A 20,881-nucleotide genomic window follows, 5' to 3' on the forward strand; every position below is an offset into this window, starting at 1 on the left:
TCCCTCCCCGGAGGACCTGAGCCCTGGGACCATGCCACGGGACTACCTGGCCTGATAACTCCTTGCTGTCCCCAGTCCACCTGGTCGTGCTGCTACTCCAGTTTCAACTGTTCTGCCTGTGGCTATGGAACCCTGACCTGTTCAACAGACGTGCTACCTTGTCTCGGACCTGCTGTTTTCGACTCTCTCTCTCTACCGCACCTGCTGTCTCTAACTCTGAATGCTCGGCTATGAAAAGTCAACTGACATTTACTCCTGAGGTGCTGACCTGTTGCACCCTCTACAACCACTGTGATTATTATTATTTTGACCCTGCTGGTCATCTATGAACGTTTGAACATCTTGGCCTTGTACTGTTATAATCTCTACCCATCACCGCCAGAAGAGGACTGGCCACCCCTCAGAGCCTGGTTCCTCTCTAGGTTTCTTCCTAGGTTCCAGCCTTTTTAGGGAGTTTTTCCTAGCCACCGTGCTTCTACATCTGCATTGCTTGTTGTTTGGGGTTTTAGGCTGGGTTTCTGTATATCACTTTGTGACATCGGCTGATGTAAAAAGGGCTTTATAAATACATTTGATTGATTGAATTGCCATAGCAACAACACAGAAATCTAGGCCTCGTTTGCTAAAATAGACCAAATTAGTAACTTGTACTAATCCACAGTCCATCAGCGCTGTTTTTGTTTTCTTATGTGGTGCTCACTGTGGCACTTAGCATCTGAGAGATGCAGCAGTCTGGAAAATTGGAAAACAGCAGCTGGGATTTCTGTCCCGTCAATTAATATTCATGCTCTAGAAAATCAGAGGTGATGAATTTAACACACTTGATCAAATCGATAATTTAGTGGACAGAGAGAAAGAGAATAAAGAAGAAAACACAAGAATACGCATTCATTTTAACCTAGCCAGTCCTCAGACTGCTGAAGAGATAATGCTGCAATTCCTCAAATATGAGACCTTCAAGATCTCTTGCATCCCTATTTTTGGCAAAGAACCAAATTTGCCTGTGATGGAACTCTTGCATGTAGTACCCTTCCTAGGGCAGCCATCCTCTCCAGTCTCCACAGCTGCTCAGAGTATGTACCACACATTTAGGAAACCAGCCTTAACCAAATGAGAAAGGAAAAAGGGGTCCCCCAAATGACTTCATGTTGAAAACAGAGAAGGACAAACACTGAAGAGGGTCTTGAAGCCTCGAGACCATTAGTTCAGCATGCCAGAGTGTCTGAGGGTGGAGGGATGGAATTCAATCCAACTCCACATCCAGATGAAAAGTAATCTGAGTCAACACAGAGATGTATTTTTCCCACACAGGATCAGTGATTGGGGCCTCCCATCCACCCTTCCAGGAGTCATTAGAAGGCGTTGGTGCAGGCATTCATCACTACATCACAGGAGCTGGTGGTGAGAGACTGACAGGGGCTGTAGCAAGGGGTGGTGGGGGTATTCCATCAGTATTACTGAGAAAAATACTGGGTCTTACTGGGAGTATTCCATACTGTACGTGACATGAGGGGTGTTGGATCGACTTGCAAAGCACTGACCCATTTGTCTTGTCCCACTCTCAACTACATGGTAGATGAAGATTGCTACCCGCTCCATACCCCAGTGAGTTCTACCCCCCATCACCATCACCCTCTGTCAGAGGACAAAACAGATGGAGGATATGCTTCCCTCCCTCTCCCCTTCTACTTCAAAATGGACACAAAGCACATGCACGCACCCATGCATACTAATATCATTGTAGCTATCACAATACAAGTTCCTCTTATTAAACATGGGGGGCCCTTTCCTTGCTCTTGTTGGTATTTCAAATAGCACTTATGCAGATGGGAGACCCCTCTGGCTTGGTGAGAAAGTCAATGATGCACCATAAGCATTCAGATGCATTCAGTCACTGGCAGTTATACAGCCACTAATGTCTAATGTCAATTTTTTCTGATGCTGGTGGTGCCCACATGCATTTCTAAGCAACCATAAAAGACATACATGCATCAATACACAAGTCAATTAAGCCCCAGTTACAGCTGATGCCACCATTGGGCCAGATGGTATGGGACATCCTCTGCGACAGCCAATCATAAATCACAGCACTTAGGGGTGGGGGTGCCCCCGCGGTAAGGCTCTGTAAGACTCTAAGCTTGTCTAGGTATAGTCACATAAGATAAATCTCAGATTGATATGTCATTGGATGGGGCTGGGAATTGCCAGGGACTTCACAATACGATATTATCACGATACTTACAGTGCCTTCAGAAAGTATTCACACCCCTTGACTTTTTCCACTTTTTGTTGTGTTACAAAGTGGGATTAAAATTGATTTGTAAAAATACTCAAAGTGGAAGAAAAATTCCAACGTTTGTAAAGAATTAATCAAATAAAAAAACAAACACATCGTGATTAGATAAGTATTCAATACATGTTAGAATCACCATTGGCAGAAATTACAGCTGTGAGTCTTTCTGGGTAAGTCTCCAAGAGCTTTCCACACCTGGATTGTGCAACATTTGCCCATTTTTCTTTTCAAAATTCTTCAACTTCTGTCAAATTAGTTGTTGATCATTGCTAGACAACCATTTTCAGGCCTTGCCATAGATTTTCAAGCAGATTTAAGTCAAAACTGTAACTCGACCACTCAGGAATATTCCCTGTCTTCTTGGTAAGCAAATCCAGCGTATATTTGGCCTTGTGTTTTAAGTTATTGTCCTGCTGAAAGGTGAATTCATATCCCAGTGTCTGAACCAGGTTTTCCTCTAAGATTTTGCCTGTGCTTAGCTCCATTCCGTTTATTTTTTATCCTGAAAAACTTCCCAGTCCTTAACGATTACAAGCATACCCATAACATGATGCAGCCACCACTATGCTTGAAAATATAGAGAGTGGTGTTGTATTGGATTTGCCTCAAACATAACACTTTGTATTCAGGACAAAAAGTTAATTGCTTTATCAAAGTTTTTGCAGTATTACTCTAGTGCCTTGTTGCAAACAGGATTATGTTATGGAATATTTTTTATTCTGTACAGGCTTCGTTCTTTTCACTCAGTCAATTAGGTTAGTATTGTGGAGTAACTACAATGTTGTTGATCCATCCTCAGTTTTCTCCTATTATAGTCATTAAACTTGGTAACTGTTTTAAAGTCACCATTGGCCTCATGGTGAAATCCTAGAGCGGTTTCCTTTCTCTCCGGCAACTGAGTTACTAAGGACACCTGTAGCTTTGTAGTGACTGGATTTATTGATACACCATCCAAAGTGTAATTAATAACTTCACCATGCTCAAAGGGATATTCCATGTCTGCTTCTTTTCTTTTTTACCCATCTACCAATAGATGCCCTTTTTTGCAAGGCATTGGAAAACCTCCCTGGTCTTTGTGGTTGAATCGTTGTTTGAAATTCACTGCTCGACTGAGGGACCTTACAGATAAGTGTATGTGTGGGGTACAGAGATGTCATTAAAAAAAATCATGTTAACACTATTATTGCACACAGAGTGAGTCCATGCAACTTATTATGTGACTTAAGCACATTTTTACTCCTGAACTTATTTAGGCTTGCCATAACAATGGGGTTGAATACTTATTGACTCAAGACATTTCAGCTTTTCATTTTTAATTAATTTGTAAAAAATTCTAAAAACACAATTCCACTTTTACATTATGGGGTATTGTGTGTAGATCATTGACAAAAAAAATCTACATTTAATCAATTTTAAATTCAGGCTGTAACAAAAAAATGTGGGAAAAGTCAAGGGGTGTGAATACTTTCTGAAGGCACTGTAGTATTGCGATTCAATACTGTGATTTTATTGCGATTCCATGGTCCAAACATATTGCTCACCATATGTCTGCTGCAGAGATGAGAGAGCCATGAGATAACGAGTTTTGATCAGTCATGGAAATAAAAGTGCTGAAAACAAATTGGCTCCCTATTTAAAAAGATGGAGAACAAGTTATGAAGGAAAAATACTGGAGTTTTGGTGCAGGTACAGCCAACTAGCAAAAACATTATATTGCGATATTGTCAAAACGATACGATACTATATATCGTCAAACATAATATCCCGACACGTAACTCTAATTATTTTTTCCCACATCACTATCATTGGATGATGTATCATTTTTCCTTTGCAGGATCAGGATACAAGCAACATTCAGGGCTGCAAACACCAACACTTTCAGAAGATTAACATGTGCCTTTTCAGATTCAAAATCACAATTTCTTCATGGGTTCTACCCAACAATGCACCTACTGAAATGTTTTTATTTCTTTTTTAGTGATTTTCTCATATGACTTCCTCTGAGCTCAAGTCAAAGGTACAGACATTTAGCAGAGATCTGAAAGGGAGATTGGGAGAAAAGAGAGGTTTGGTCACTCACCCTTTTCTGGTCTTCCAGGCCATGCATCACAGGTTTCCTCCTCTGGTGCTGCTGTGGGGATGCTTCTGCTCCTGATTCCATTTTCTCTTCCTTCTACAATATCCAACTGTCCCTTCTTTGTTCAAAAATATCCAATAAAATATCCTCTCCAAGAAACAAAAGATAATTGCTTATTCCAAAGTCCTTCAAACCCCCCACTCTTTCATCCAAAATCACTATTGGTCCAACAACTTTGTGTGAGAAAAAAAACACCCAACAAGCTATCTCATGGGGTTATGTCCTGGGTGGAGCTAGCTCAGTCAGTTATGTCGTCACTCCATGGCTTTCGGCTGTAGTTTTTAGCCCACTGAGGCTGACCTAGACTGAACATCAGGGGATAGGCAGGGGCCCTGAGATCCGGAGCCCCAGAACCATGGTGGCCCTCTCTCCTCAAGCCTTCACCCAGAGCGAAAACCTCTAATCTCCTCCCTGGATATGATCATGGCTCCCTATTCCCACAGGGCCAACATTCCTCCATTTTAAAATCACTGGAGGGATTCCAGTTTCGAACCCCCCAGTTTGTAAAAAAAAAAAAAGAGAGAATAGGAGAAAATGGAATACCACTGATGCAGTTTCAAATTCACAGGCCCCTGAAGAGTCTGGTATCCTGATTGTGAGCAGGTGCGTGTGTGTGTTTTAGAAAAAGAAAACAGAGTTAAATTGAAGACACCTGCAGAGGTTACGGTGTCAAGAGGGGGTGAATTTTGGGGGCCAAGGCATCTCAAGAGCCCTGTAAAGTCTGCTGGATTAACCTGTGATACAGTCACCAAACTACCCTTTGTACAACTGGATGGGTCAAAAAAAAAGTTTAACCAGGCTGCCAATTAGACAACAGCATGGAACAATATTCTACAGCAGGGATGGGATGGCCCCCTTTTATTTAGGAACTCAGTCGGAGTCTCAGACTAGTAGAATACACAATGTGCCATTTCGAAATGTGGTTATTTTTATGTCCATCACTGACTGTCATTTAATTAGCATGTCAGCAACAAAATGTAGATTGGTAAATTAGCCTAGCCAGCTATGTGAATGTGTAGTAATCATGGTTGAATTGGCAACATTTGTAGAATTGCATGAAAATAGTTATAAAATTGCAAGATTTTCTCTCAGTCCCATGACAAAATGTGTAGAATTGCAGAAAACTTGCTTTAAAAGTGCAACAGTTTCTTCTCTATGCTCCATTGCAAAATGTGTAGAATTGCAGGAAATGAACTATAAAACTTCACATTTTTCCTCTCTGCATGTGTGGGTATGGATGTCGGTACACAGACCGGTGAGCCACTTGTGATTAGTTCAGCTGTTTTTGTGGCCACCACCCCATCAAAATTGCCCATTATGTTACTTGCAAATGTATAGGCTACATGCACTAAATTACTGATGAACGTTGGAATGTATCTTGAAGAATACACAATAATGTCTGACAATAAAGTGTCAATGATATGAATACTATACTTATACTACATTGGATGTAACTGCATAAATTGCTGACAAGAAATCAAATAAGGCTGGTAGGCTACTAACTGGGGTCTAGGCTGGTTACCTTAGAATGTTATAGAAAAAAAACAAAAAACATAATGCATGAGTTTTCAGAATGAAATGGCAGGTTCTCGGGCTCGAGCTTCATATAAATCAAAAGCGAGAGTTGTATTGGGCATGTGCATAGTGCGTAGCATGAGCAGAATGCAATAGTTATATAGTGTATTAAACTAACTATTGTAGCTAAATCAGATATGCAAAGCAAGCCCTCAACAATTTCTGCACAAACATTTCCAAATAATAAACACAAAACATTACAGAAGCGTATGGATGATGGTATATCACCCTGCAGTAATCCTACTAAGGCAGGTGCTGCATTTCCTTTACTCTGATATGTGGTCGCTCACCAAAATTAAAGGTGGAAAATAAACTATGGAAAGCTGTTGAAATAGACGTAACCTAACTAAAAAATCATAAAAATAGATGGAATTTAAGTCAAATGTTAGTAGTATCTACTCACCCAACACATCAGCAGCAAATTTAATGTTTCCCTTCAAGGACGAACTGCTCCTTACAGCACGTCACTCGCTACCTTCCCTTCTTCCCCTTCCTTCTTGAACAGCCAGTGCATGCCTCGCTTTGCTCAGCAAAGTCCCACTCTCTCCTCAATCGATAACATCACGTCACGTCACCGGACCGCGCGCCCAATGCGCCCAGCGTTTTCTCCACCAACTCCCCTGCGCCATCCGTTTCCATGGATACTTACAGATATAATGATTTTGGTGACATCTAGCGACATTGTATCGAATGTCTCATGCCTAGAGCAAATCTGTGCAAATTGTATCACAAATTGTATCTCCCAATCTCCCTCTGAGTCAAAATAAAACACCAATCCAAATTAATCGTTAAAAAATGACATTGGTGCCATAACGTTTTAGTATTTTATGGAGATATATGTATGATACACGTTTTACTTTAATTTCGTTCATTTTTATCTCCAACAAATTGAAACGGCATGTTATCGTCTGCTAGTCTGCATGTATGTATGATATGGTAACATTTTACAGAATGGCTACACCGATATGGCACTAGAAACTATGATACTATTATATAAATCTATTGTGGGTACTTTATATCAGAGATTGGTGGGCTCATTGTAATGGCTGGAATGGAGTTTTGGAACGGAGTCAAACATGTGGTTTCCTTATGTCTGAGGTGTTTGACTCCGTTTTAAAACGCCATTCCAGCCATTACAATGAGCCCGTCCTGCTACAGCTCCAGCCACCTTTGCTGTATATTCGTGTTTTCTTCTTCGCCAAAATCAGAGGAAAAATAAACAATGGAAAGATGTTGAAATAGACGTAGCCCAATTTAATGGTTGCCAAAATTGAATTGGCTTTATGCCACGTTTCTGGCAAGATATCCGTGCAGCGTTTAATGTAAACTCGTGGGATTAGGCGTTGTGTGAGTAGCTTTCACATTGTGATGGTTGGCTCTATCCGATGGGGGAAGTTCCTGGCGTTCTGTACGCGTGAAACTAGGCGGGACAAATGAAATGGACCTCAAATCAACGTATTTTACTCACTTGGGTATGACTACAGGGTAAAAGTCCATTTGGCTCTCCTTTTATACCTTTAGTGTGAATTAGCTTGATCGTCTGGTTCCGAAATCGCATGGGGACATTGACAACATTTCACATTTTTTCAATATATTAGGATTGTTTTGTCAGCCAATAGCAAAGCACACGTTTATCACCAATGCCTTTAGCTGCTTGACTTTGCAAGGGGATGCAAACAAGAATTTGAGAGGGGCACAAATGTAACCTGTGCTATAGGGTAAGTAACTACATATATTTGTGTTCTTCATATCTCTTTATGGGACTGTGACTGCCCGTCAGATCTCATTCAGCATCTTTAGCCAGCTAGCAACTGTACTTTACACAATTTGTTGGAGTCTAGTTAACCCGCGCCTTACTGTACGTAACTAGCTGGTCAGCTAGCTATTGCTATCCAAATTGTATGGGATCTCATGTAAATAAATGTGCATTTGTAGTTTCTAACATATTTAATACACCTCTTATGAAGTATTAAGGCGCGTATTTGTGACTTATAGTTAACAAAACATGTAGATGTTTTTGGAAGACGTAGCAATAGCTAGCGAGCCAGTTTATTAGAAAAGGTTGCAGTGGTGGCATTAACCCGCGCTCGCAATAGCTCATTAGCTGGCAAACAAACTAGTTGGGAAGCGATACAATTTGTACTGCCAGCCTTTATTAACGTGTAACAACATTTTGTGACGCCAATTTATTCATGCTGACTTGCTTTCGTGCACTATCAGCTATGTTAAGTAGCACAAATGATCCGTGTGTGTCTCATTTCAATGTTCCGGGTTGTGTCATTGGAATGTGTCTGCACATTCCGCGCCAAGATTTAAAAGAAATATTCACCTGCGCGGGACGGTCCGAATTCGATTGAGGTCATCGCCCACTTCATTCTTACTGGTTACTTGCCGCAAAATAGGCGTGTCGTTGAAGCCGTTTTGCTTGATCATTCGATGGCGTGCATGTCAGTTACCGCCAAGCATTAACTGTGATATTTTGATTAGGTTCGATTTTTAATATTAATCTAGGTAATCAACCGAGATGCACGGTATTATTTGGTAAATGTGATTGAATTAGAAGCGTAGTTGCTAGCTATATCATTAGTATGTTAACACCGAAATAAATATAATGCCGTTAAGAAATGGTAACTAAGCCTATAACGTTTTGTGAAACTTGGATTAAGTGAATCAAATACATTAATCTGCTTGCTAACGTTAACTGTTATTGAGCTAACTAGCTAGACACTGCTTTTTTGTTAGCAAATATCAGCCTTACATTCTTTGTTTTAAATTTAGTTGGAAAATGTCGAGCACTTCACCGGAGTCTCAGTATCTGAGACATACAACTCAAACCACCACCTCTAATCACAAGGTTAGTAATAGCTAGCTACTACATGTTTCTGTTGATTTTTAAATCCAAGTTACTATCTTATTGTTTATATAGTAGTTAATATGCTGTATAGGTATGTTCAAGGGCATTTGACTGACTGTTACATAACTAACTAACTGTGACATCCAGTGATCCTTAAATAATCTTTGCTATTTACTTTGTCCAACAGGGGAATGTCTTTGCAGAGCCGCAAGCACTGACAAAAACACCAAGGAAAGCATCTACCCAAGGCACTGTGCTAACAGAGATTCAATCCAACATGGGACCCCTTACGACCCCAACTAAAGGAAGGGAGACTGGGACTGGTGAGCCTTGGACACCGACCTCCAATTTGAAAATGCTGATGAGCGCTGCCAGCCCTGAGATCAGGAACAGAGAGAAATACCTGTGTATGGACTCTGAGGGAGGGGATGCCATGGTAAAATAATACACACACAAATGAGTCTGCAGCTAAGACCTTAGAAATGTATTGATTGCCTGTTTGATCTGTTTCCTATTCGCCCATAGGACCCTGAGCTTGGAGAGGAAGGGGAGAAACAGATCAGCAGAAAAGAGAAGAGTCTGGGTTTGCTCTGTCACAAGTTCCTGGCCCGCTACCCTGATTATCCCAACCCTGCCCTCAACAACAACATCAGTCTGGATGATGTTGCCACAGACCTTAGTACGTCCTGTTTTACTTCTCTCTCCACTGTCTTTATTCCTATTTCATTTTTTCTCAGAATAAAGCTGGTACCCTTATATTTTCACATTTTGTTTTTTGAAGAATGCAATAAATACAGCATGTATTCCCTAAGTTTAGGCCTATATGCTGATGCTGTAAATAAGCAGTTACAAACTATAGACAGACAGTATACAAACAAGACCACTTTACTCCTGTTCGTTCAACTCATATTCTCTGTCCGAACAGATGTGGAGCGCAGACGCATCTATGACATCATGAATGTGCTGGAGAGCTTGCACATGGTCAGCCGGCTAGCCAAGAATCGCTACACGTGGCACGGCCGCGCTAACCTACAACAGACCCTGGCCAAGTTGAGGCAGGTGGGCGAGGAGCATCGCTACGGGCAACAGATGCAGCAGATCCGCCAGCGCAGCCTGGAAAAGGAGTTTGACTCGGACGGCGAGGAGAAAGAGAACGAGGAGGTGGAGGGAGGAGAACAGGGCCAGAAGGAGATGTTCTTCGTGGAGCTTCCTGGGGTGGAGTTTAAAGCAGGTGAGAGGCCAGGATTAACCTCATTTGATTAAGAGATAATACAATTGTTTGTAATATGTAGCATGCAATTGATTGACCCTGTACGGTAAGGATTTTGTAGGAAAAGGTTTTCCCTGTAGATATTTATTGTTTTAGTGGGCTGAACTGAGTGGCCATGGTCTTGGCTATGTAATAACCTTGCTATTATTCACCTGTGTTCTCTCCAGCCTCAGTGAACAGCAGGAAGGACAAGTCTCTGAGGGTGATGAGCCAGAAGTTTGTCATGTTGTTCCTGGTGTCCACACCTCGGGTGGTCAGTTTGGATGTGGCTGCCAGGATCCTCATTGGAGAGGTCCAGGTGGCTGATCAGGACAAGAGCAAGTTCAAGAGTGAGTGTTGAGCCTATAAGGGCAAAACAGTCCTTCATGCCTCTGGCACAGCCTGTGGAAGTCTGTATATAAAAGAATTACTAACTAGCAAATATGTTCTCTCAGCACATTTTTAGCTAGGATACACAAGCCTTATCATACAAGTTGAGTGTGTAGTTGGCGCAATAAGTAAGATTCTGCACACTGAGATGCTCCCTCAAGTGTGTTAAGACCTTACGGTCTTCATCTAGTGATGATGAGTAATGTTTGAATGTGTGTCTGTGTGTTTGCAGCTAAGGTTCGCAGGCTGTATGATATAGCCAACGTGCTGCGGAGCCTGAAGCTGATAGAGAAGGTCCATGTGACAGAGGAGAAAGGGAGGAAGCCAGCCTTTGAATGGACCGGCCCTGAGGACTTCCCCAATGTGAAGGGTAGGCACTCATCAGAACACAGTCTTCCCAATAATACTTCACTTGAAGGGGTTACCATACATAATAACACTATCACAAGGCCTTTATAGGCATCACATGTCCTCGATTTCTACATGATATAGAAGTACCCTGTGCCATTGAAGCTATGCTGAACTTTTACTATACAAGTTAGTGGTTTATATGAACTTTGTAAGTCAGACACTATGTTACCATTTAACCTGTAATGGTGTCCAACCTACCTCTCCCAGTTCACCAGACGAAATCTTGTGTTTCAATTCACACATAGAGACCACTGCCACTACAGCGACTGCCAAGAGGAAACTTGAGTCTCGTACCTCCGTAGACAACTGTGCCAAAAATCTCTTCTCCTCTCTGGGGAGCAAACGCAGCTTCACCCGTCACCCCTCCCTCATCAAACTGGCCAAGAGCATCCAGGAAGACCGGCGCAAGATCAACTCAGCCCCCACCAGCCCTGTCAAGAGTAAGTCCTAGGAGATATTTAGATGGAGTATTCAGATGTTTTCACTGAGAGTTGGGTGTCTAAATTAGCTTCTGTTTTTCTTTTCAGATGATTCCTCGAGCAGTGAGTTCTTTCCCACCAAAATGGCCCAACTAGCGGCCATCTGTAAGATCCAGCTTGACCAGCAATCAAACAAGTAAGGGCTGCCTGATTCTGATTGCGCTATTGTATCCTTTATTCTTCTAAATTAACCAGAAATGTTCTACGTTTCCTTGTTAACCTCAACTCAGACTGTCAGATGTTACAGTGAGTCTTGTCTCATTCTAGGGTTGTTGACGGGACACCTAAGCCTGCGGTTACTGTGACTGAGGCACTGCCAGCTCAACAGAAAGCAGCGAAAAAGCCAGGAGCTCCCCAGCCCCCAGTATTAACACCCACAGAAGCCCGTGACAGCACTGTCCACCTCACCCCACGGGCACAGTTCACACCCCAACCTACTGGGGCAATGTCCTTCCACCCTGCTCAGTGTTCACCCCTCATCCCTATGCTGCTGCCCCAACACCAGGGAGGCGGTCCCTACGCCATCTACATGCACCCCTCCTCCTTCAGGCCACACCCCCTAACCAGGCCTCAGCCAACCAGCCTCGCTGTGCGCTCCATGACCTTCGAGGATAAGACGGGGCGGAGCCCGAGTGATGTCACAGTGCAAGGCCACTCGTCTGCTACGAACAAGCTGCCAACCAGCAGCCCCTCGGCACTAAAACGTGTGTGTTCAGAGAGAACCTCAGAGGAAAGCCCCTCCAAGGCCAAGAGGATTGACTCCAGCACCAGGGTAAGACCTGTTCTTTACATGCTACTTCTGCTTCTACGCAGCTCAGTTGTACCTACTTTGACCAGAATGTGAGGTGACTTGTCACTAGTAGAGAACTTTGGCAATGTCATACAAATAAAGAAGCCTGATAAATAGTTATAGCAACAGTCATACAAGGCTAACCCACCTCTCTTTCTCTCCTCTCCTCCAGGACACGTCTCCTAAGCTGTGTGAGATCCTCCAGGCTCGTCTAAAGGCGCGTCGCGGGGGTCTCGTCTCCAGCCGTCCCTCGCCCCGAGCCCTCCACCTGGACCCAGAGTTCGTCAACACCCCTGGGAGCTCAGTGGCCGTCGCAGCCAATCAGACACTGGAACAGAACCTGGAGACCTTCCTGGAGAAGGAGGAGAAGGTCGCGACCTCCGACAGCGAGGCAGGGCTCACGCCTGTCAGAGCTGTTCCACTGAACCCCCAACACCTACACACAGAGGTAAACACGCAACACACACATAGCTAAAATACCGATACTGGTAATAACAGAAAACACTTGGCTTTAGATGTTATGTGTGTATAGTATCTTTGGATGATGTATAGGGATGAGCATCGTTCCCTTTCAAGAATATTCGATACATGAGCTCCAATACGATACAGGAACGATACGTTTTAGTTTGAAACGATTAGAGAACGAATCGATGCGATACGATTCAATGCACAAACATTTCTTGCATAAACACATTCATATTTATAAAAAAAAAATAATAATACTTTTTTTAATTGTCACATACTCCGAATACAACAGGTGTAGTCTTTACTGTGAAATGCTTGCTTACGAACCCTTCCAACAGTGCAAAGTTTAAAAAATAGTAACACGAGGAAAAAAATACACAAAAATGGAGCAATACAGAGAGTACTGGTACCAGATCAATGTGCAGGGGTATGAGGTAGATATTTACATGAAGGCAGGGTAAAGTGACTAGGCGTCAGGATAGATAGGAGTAAAATAAGAATGGAGTATCAGCAGAATATGAACATGTGTTTGTATTGTCGGTGTGTGTGTTATGTACAGTATGTGAATGTGTGTGGGTTTTGTGTGAAGAGTATCAGTGCAGTGTGAGTGTGTCTATAGGCCAGTGTGTATGTATAGTCTTGTGATTGTGCATAGAGTCAGTGCAAGATAGGGTCTGTGCCGATTGATCTGGTGACCATTTAATTAACAATTTAGCAGTCTTATGGCTATTTAGTAGTCTTATGGCTATTTAGTAGTCTTATGGCCTGTTGGTCTGTGAGCCGATGCCCCGGTACCATTTGCTGGACTGTAGCAGAGTGGTAAGTCTATGGCTTGGGTGGCTGTAGTCCTCTGACACCACCTTATATAGATGTCCTGGAGCTCTGCCCCAGCCAGTGGAAGTCTAAATTAAAATCTGATGATGATGATGAGCTCATGAGCTGGGCTTCTCTGAGCTGGGCTTCTCTGAGCTGGGCTTCTCTGAGCTGGGCTTCTCTGAGCTGGGCTTCTGAGTGTGTGTGGTGTGTGTGTATGATGTATGTCTCTGGTGTATGTACTATGTAGGCACCTGAGCTGAGCCATAAGGGAGACTAGGCATCTACCACTCCAGTACCACTATCAGATTAGGGGGCAATGTAGCCTGTTTTTTGTTTTTTTTGTCCCCCTCACTTTGGTTCTGAAATTACCATCACCCACTAATTCACTTTTTTAACTAATTTATCAATATTTATTGTTTACAAATTAGCTATGACATAGCCAATTAATATATTTCACAACTTTAGAATATATTTCACCCCCATCTCAAAATCGCATGGTTTTGACCATTTGGGCATTTTTATGGAGTGATCTTCTCTCGCTTTGGCCATGCAGTGCGCCTCGCAAAAGTGATTGCTGTCCCCGTTATGAAATTAGCAACCTTATCCTGTGTATATATAAATACAAAAAATACCATATACACTGAGTATACAAGGGCTCCTGAGTGGCACAGCAGTCTAAGGCCTGCATCTCAGTGCTAGAGGCGTCACTACAGACCCTGGTTCGATTCCAGGCTGTATCACAACCGGCCGTGATTGGGAGTCCCATAGGGCGGCGCACAATTGGCCCAGCGTCGTCCGGGTTAGGGTTTGGCCAGGGTAGGCCGTCGTTGTAAATAAGAATATGTTCAACTGACTTACCTAGTTAAGTAAATACAAAACTTTAAGGACACCTGCTCTTTCCATGACATAGACTGATCAGATGAAAGCTATGATCCCTTATTGATATCACTTGTTAAATCCACTTCAATCAGTGTAAATGAACAGGAGGAGACAGGTTAAAGAAGGATATTGAAGCCTTGAGACATGGATTGTGTGTGCCACTCAGAGGGTGAATGAGCAAGACAAAAGATTTAAGTGCCTTCGAACGGGCTATGGTAGTTAGGTGCCAGGTGCACCGGTTTGTGTCAAGAACTGCAATGCTGCTGAGTTTTTCAAGCTCAACAGTTTCCCGTGTATATCACCCAAAGAACATCCAGCCAACTTGACACAACTGTGGGATGCATTGGAGTCAACATGGGCCAGCATCCCTGTGGAATGCTTTCAACACCTTGTAGAGTCAATGCCCTGATGAATTGAGGCTGTTCTGATGGGAAAATGGGGGAGTTGCAACTCTATTAGGAAGGTGTTCCTAATGTTTGGCATACTGATTGTTTAAAGCAAACTACCAAAACTATCGCTGATGGTGAACCTAAACAATCAAAATGAAGTCTATTGTAAGCCCCGTTCAGCAGGTATAGCCAGATGAGAGTTGTCTCTGGTAGCTTACTTTCATTCCGGTAAAACACCATTTTCAACAGCGCACACAGTTGAAGTCGGAAGGTTACATTAGAGGTGGACCGATTTAATTAGGGCCGATTTCAAGTTTTCATAAAAATCTGTAATCGGCATTTTTGGACGCAGATTATGGCCGATTACATTGCGCTCCACGAGGAGACTGCGTGGCAGGCTGACCACCTGTTACGCGAGTGCAGCAATGAGCCAAGGTAAGTTGCCGGCTAGCATTAAACTTATCTTATAAAAAACAATCTTAACATAATCCCTAGTTAACTACACATGGTTGATGATATTACTAGTTTATCTAGCTTGTCCTGCGTTGCATATAATCAATGCGGTGCCTGTTAATTTATCATCGAATCACAGCCTACTTCGCCAAACGGGTGATGATTTAACAAGCGCATTCGCAAAAAAAGCACTGTCGTTGCACCAATGTGTACCTACCCATAAACATTAATGCCTTTCTTAAAATCAATACACAAGTACATTTTTTAAAACCTGCATATTTAGTTAATATTGCCTGCTAACATGAATTTCTTTTAACGAGATAAATTGTGTCACTTCTCTTGCGTTCTGTGCAACAGAGTCAGAGTATATGCAGCAGTTTGGGCCGCCTGGCTTGTTGCGAACTGTGTGAAGACCATTTCTTCCTAACAGAGACCGTAATTCATTTGCCAGAATTTTACATAATTATGACATAACATTGAAAGTTGTGCAATGTAACAGCAATATTTAGACTTAGGGTTGCCACCTGTTCGATAAAATACGGAACCGTTCCGTATTTCACTGAAAGAATAAACATTTTGTTTTTCGAAATGATAGTCTCTGGATTTGACCATATTAATGACATAAGGCTCGTATTTCTGAGTGTTTATTATATTATAATTAAGTCTATGATTTGATATTTGATAGAGCAGTCTGACTGAGCGATGGTAGGCAGCAGCAGGCTCTTAAGCATATATTCAAATAGCACTTTCCTACGTTTGCCAGGAGCTCTTCGCTGTGCTTCAAGCATTGCGCTGTTTATGACTTCAAGCCTATCAACTCCCGAGATTAGGCTGGCAATAAATACTATAGTGTTTATAAGAACATCCAATAGTCAAAGGTATATGAAATACATATGTTCTCATGTTCTGAGCAATGTACTTAAACGTTAGCTTTTTTACATGGCACATATTGCACTTTTACTTTCTGTGTTTTTGCATTATTTAAACCAAATTGAACATGTTTCATTATTTATTTGAGACTAAATTGATTTATGTATTATATTAAGTTAAAATAAAAGTCTTCATTCAGTATTGTTGTAATTGTCATTATTACAAATATATATAAAAATTGGCCGATTAATCGGTATCGGCTTTTTTTTGGTCCCCCAATAATCGTTATCGGCGTTGAAAAATCATAATTATATAATTATGTGGATGTATTGAAGCCACATCTCAAGACATCAGTCAGGAAGTTAAAGCTTGGTCGCAAATGGGTCTTCCAAATGAACAATGACCCCAAGCATACTTCCAAAGTTGTGGCAAAATGGCTTAAGGACAACAAAGTCAAGGTATTGGAGTGGCCATCACAAAGCCCTGACCTCAATCCTATAGAACATTTGTGGGCAGAACTGAAAAAGCGTGTGCGAGCAAGGAGGCCTACAAACCTGACTCGGTTACACCAGCTCTGTCAGGAGGAATGGCCCACAAATTTCACCCAACTTATTGTGGAGCTTGTGGAAGGCTACCCGACACGTTTGACCCAAGTTAAACAATTTAAAGGCAATGCTACCAAATACTAATTGAGTGTATGTGAACTTCTGACCCACTGGGAATGTGATGAAAGAAATAAAAGCTGAAATAAATCATTCTCTCAACTATTATTCTGACATTTCACATTCTTAAAATAAAGTGCTGATCCTAACTGACCTGAGACAGGGATTTTTTACTCGGATTTAATGTCAGGAATTGTGAAAAACTGAGTTTAAATGTATTTGGCTAAAGTGTATGTAAACTTCCTTCTTCAACTGTATATCAAAAACCTAGCAAATCACATAGGTTGTCACAATCTTAATATCATGCAAGCCATTTTAGTATTTGAATGTGCCACACAGATTTGGTAGACCAACTCGCGTTGGTCAGCACGTGAAGCTGGGCACAGTGCGCAGTTTGACTAGGCTACTGATATTGCCTGGAGTTGTTCGGCACGCAAAATGACTTGTAGATCAATGACTGTCAACAGAGTTACATGCAGTTCGACACAAAAGATAGGAGGTATTTTCAGATGTTGAAAGAATGTATTAAACTTATGAACCAGTGACTCGTAACGTTTGAATCGATTTTCTGACCATTGCATGCTACATTTGGTTCTGGTCTGAGGACCAACGTACTTGTATCTTAAACATTTGAATCTGGGACCGATGCGTATCGGTGAATCGTTGCATCCATAATACTGTCTTAATGACTCTCTTTTCTCTCGGTCTGTCTCTGTGTTCCAGACTCTGATCCCCACTGGCTACCTGATCCCCATCTCCCAGCAGTCCCTCTTCAGCTACAAAGACCACAACACAGAGAGCAGCAAAGACTTCACACCCAGCTACAACATCTACCACACACCCACAGCAGGTATTCACACCTTTAACATTTATTCACAGTCAGTACACACACTAACACAAATTTGAACTATGTCTTTTCATAAAAAAAATTCTGGGGACCTTGAGTAAAGTGTACAAGCATTCGGTATCAAATGACTTAAACTCAATTAAAGTTGGAAATCTGTATCTTATGACTGTAATTAACAATGTCTTCCCTCTCTCCTTCCCAGGCTCTAGACCTCCCCCGATCCAGGAGTTCACCCCCACCAGCCTCCCCCTCCACAGGCCTCCGCCCTCCTCGCCCTTCTCTGCCCAGGGACACCGCTTCCCCAGCCCTGCCATCCTCAACTTTACCCTGCAGAACCTGGGCCTTATCCCTGGGCCTGGCTCTGTGCCTGCTTGCAGCCCTGGCACTGCCCACACCCCAGAGCACCCCAGCTCCATGCCCAGCCCCCTGCCTCCCCACCTGGGCCCGCATCAGAGGGGCGGCATGGTGTTCGTTAAGCCCATGTCCCCCGTGCCAGTCCAACACCAGATGACCAGCCCAGGCGGGCGACCACTCACGCTAATCAGTCTACAGCAGGTGAGATACATGCTTGCATACATACATCCACACAAACACTGTTACACACACACACACACACACACACACACACACACACACACACACACACAAACCCTGGGTCACACATACAGCATACTTACACACACAGCCTCACACCCCAATAATCTTATCACACACACAAACAGTCAAAGGCAAACCCCTCCTCCCTAATTGCTAATGGTGTGCTGCTGGTTCAGTGCTTGGGTAAATAGCTTCACTGATTATATAAACGAGGTGTGATGTTGATTGTAAACATCTGCTAACTTCTCTGTCGTCGTCTTTCTCTCCTCCTCTTCAGATGACCACGCCCGAAGGGACGGCCCTCCCCCAGCACAGTTTCTTCCACACCCCGCTGGCTACCGTGGTAACCACCAGCCATGGACATACGGCGCCGGCAGGCACCAAAACCGTTTACATCCCTCAGCGGAAGCTGGACGTCACCAATGAGGACACCTAAAGACTATGCTGCTACATAACGTCTGTGTCTGTGTGTGTGTGTGTGTCAGCCCTTCAACATGTGTGCGTCTGTGCATGTCTGCATGGTTTTCTATGGTCTGACTGTCGTATTTTTAAGGCATACTATAGGTTGAGTGGTTTTGTGTTTTAAGGTATGTGATGTCGCCATATGATTTCATCCAAAACTGGTCCATGGGTTATTCCAGCGTTTCCCAAACTCAGTGCACGTTTTTTTTTTTTGCGCTAGTACTACACAACTGATTCCAATTATCAAAGCTTGATGATTAGTTGATTATTTGAATCAGCTGTGTAGTGCTAGGGCAAAAAACAAAACGTGCAATACCTTGGGGTCCTGAGGACCGAGTTTCGGAAGCCCTGGTTTATTCCATTTCTACAGGGGAAGACAAAGTATGTGAACGTGGTGTGGAAACTCCATACAGAAACAGCTGCGTGTCACCATCATCACAGCTAGCTCTAAATATAACTGATGGAGAACCAGCCATGGTAAATACTCTTAACCCTGGGGCTTGATACACAATATGCTGGATATTACTGTGTAATACTATAATACTACAACATACTTTTGATACTGGTGTATATGTATGGAAATATGATTAGGGATCACCAGTAGGTATTCAACTGGTGAGGGGTGCTTTCTGTGTCTGAATACTAAATAGTGAAACAGTCTTGTCTTATTTAGGTTTTAAAGGGTTGTTTGCCAAAATGTAATATGCTGGCTGAGTATTTCAACATTTCTCAACGAGAAGTTGTATTGAAGTCCCATTACATCATCAATGTGCCATAGAGAAGAACATCGACTTAACCTCAGTTCACTGGGATGACATTAATATGTGACAGCTGAACTTTAATGACTGAAATAGAAACATTTGATGGAAAAGTATTGTAGATGAACTGTTTTTATATGTGTCAAATTGGTAAGATTACAATTTTGCACATTGTACATGCTAACTGTTGCCCTTCGTAAGCTGAATTGTAATGTGATTAAAATGTAAGGGGTGAATGTATGTGATGGGATTCCTATCTTAGGCTAATCAGGTAATTGAAATCGGATCTTAATGCTTAAGGAATGGACTTTAAGCATCCTTGTATATAAAATGGTAAACTATTAATATTGTTAAACCGGTGTCTGACCTGTTCATGTATGCTTTACCGTCTCCCTCAGTTGATGAATACATGGTCGATGATATGTTGGTGTCCTATATCATTAGTCTAGAGTAGAGTATGCATATGATAAAGGTGGTTTCATATCCAACAGTAAATACAGTACATGCCTTCAATTCCAACCAATTAAAAACACAAACCCGTATAGATTTATTTAATTCTGTGTACACACCCCTTTTAAAATCATGTGCCATTCCAATTACCATCAGCTAGACACATTCATTCCCCTTGGCTACTGTCACCCAGAAGTTTCAGGAAATCTCTCTCAATCATGCTTGTGTAAGACCAGGACAAATGGTTGGTGAAAGCTCCAGGGTCCAGCTTAGGGCCAGTGGTCTCTGGCCTGTGTTGTCAGAGGTGGGGTGGGTGGCTACTGTAGGTCTTGAGTGTTTGTCAGAAGTTATTTAAGGAGGATGCTTTCATTTGAGCGTCACAATTCAACTCTGGGTAATGAGAGAGATGGCTTGTATTTAAGGACTCCCCTCTGTGGTGTTGGGGTGGTCACACTCACAGATTTGAGACTGAACTGTGAGGGGAGAGATTGATACTGATTCATCCATAGACCTGTGCAGGTATAGTAGTAAAATATGTATGATGTGAGTCATATGTTTGATATTGATACATGTGAACGCACACTGGTTGAATCAACGTTGTTTCCACATAATTTCAATGAAATTACATTGATCCAACATGGAATAGACATTGAATTGACTGAGACCGGCTCTATTTTCAGTAAAACCAATATCATATACTGGCCAGTGTCCAATCAGTGCCATATTTTTTGAATATTTGGTCCAAGGGTCCATGGATCTGACTGATGATGAAATTGATCAAGCTCTCTCTAATTAAGTTGAAATGCATGAACATGATTTAAATTCATCCAGCACGAAATTTCCATGTGAGGTAAGTGTTAGTGACCAGGCTGCTTCAAGCGGTCCAGGGTGGATACTGAAATATGTTCTTCCATGGTCCTAATGGGCTACATTCCTGGAGTCTTATCACCACATACCAGCCCTATGAGGTAACGGACTACCTCTGAAATGAATGGGTGAGAATTGAGGAGAGTCAGGACTGGCTGAGATACCTTATCGCTGCTAGAAGAACAGGC

General features: G+C 42.5%; 2 protein-coding genes across 4 annotated transcripts in view; one reads left to right on the top strand and one right to left on the bottom strand.

The window, feature by feature from the left end:
* LOC106587075 (neuron navigator 2) overlaps positions 1–6,532 on the bottom strand; it is a 332,866-nt gene extending 326,334 nt beyond the window's left edge. Inside the window, exons 1-2 of the mRNA XM_014175004.2 lie at positions 6,409–6,532; positions 4,374–5,019 (exon numbers count right to left, since the gene is read on the bottom strand). Of these exons, the coding sequence (XP_014030479.2) occupies positions 4,374–4,454 (81 nt within the window). The 5' untranslated portion in view covers positions 4,455–5,019; positions 6,409–6,532. The remainder of the gene's footprint in view (positions 1–4,373; positions 5,020–6,408) is intronic.
* A 617-nt stretch (positions 6,533–7,149) lies between these two features.
* LOC106587076 (transcription factor E2F8) lies at positions 7,150–19,918 on the top strand. Of its 3 annotated transcripts, none has more exons than XM_014175011.2 (14): positions 7,150–7,723; positions 8,784–8,859; positions 9,047–9,295; positions 9,385–9,538; positions 9,785–10,090; positions 10,297–10,458; positions 10,731–10,868; positions 11,155–11,349; positions 11,437–11,524; positions 11,656–12,160; positions 12,351–12,626; positions 17,436–17,562; positions 17,762–18,114; positions 18,434–19,918. In XM_014175011.2, exons 2-14 carry the CDS (start codon positions 8,791–8,793, stop codon positions 18,590–18,592), a joined length of 2,781 nt encoding a protein of 926 aa, XP_014030486.2. In that variant the 5' UTR covers positions 7,150–7,723; positions 8,784–8,790; the 3' UTR covers positions 18,593–19,918. The 3 variants fall into 3 exon arrangements, with proteins under 3 accessions (XP_014030486.2, XP_014030487.2, XP_014030485.2); XM_014175012.2 differs by lacking the exon at positions 7,150–7,723 and adding an exon at positions 8,522–8,632; XM_014175010.2 differs by lacking the exon at positions 7,150–7,723 and adding an exon at positions 8,526–8,546.
* Positions 19,919–20,881: the final 963 nt, after the last annotated feature.

Source organism: Salmo salar, chromosome ssa26 (assembly GCF_905237065.1).
Source record: "Salmo salar chromosome ssa26, Ssal_v3.1, whole genome shotgun sequence".
In the NCBI taxonomy this organism is placed as follows: Eukaryota; Metazoa; Chordata; class Actinopteri; order Salmoniformes; family Salmonidae; genus Salmo; species Salmo salar.

Coding starts and splice junctions, on each gene's coding strand:
- LOC106587076 (XM_014175010.2), top strand. Junction 10,091..10,296: donor TGGGGTGGAGTTTAAAGCAG/GTGAGAGGCCAG, acceptor TGTTCTCTCCAG/CCTCAGTGAACAGCAGGAAG. Junction 11,525..11,655: donor CTTGACCAGCAATCAAACAA/GTAAGGGCTGCC, acceptor GTCTCATTCTAG/GGTTGTTGACGGGACACCTA.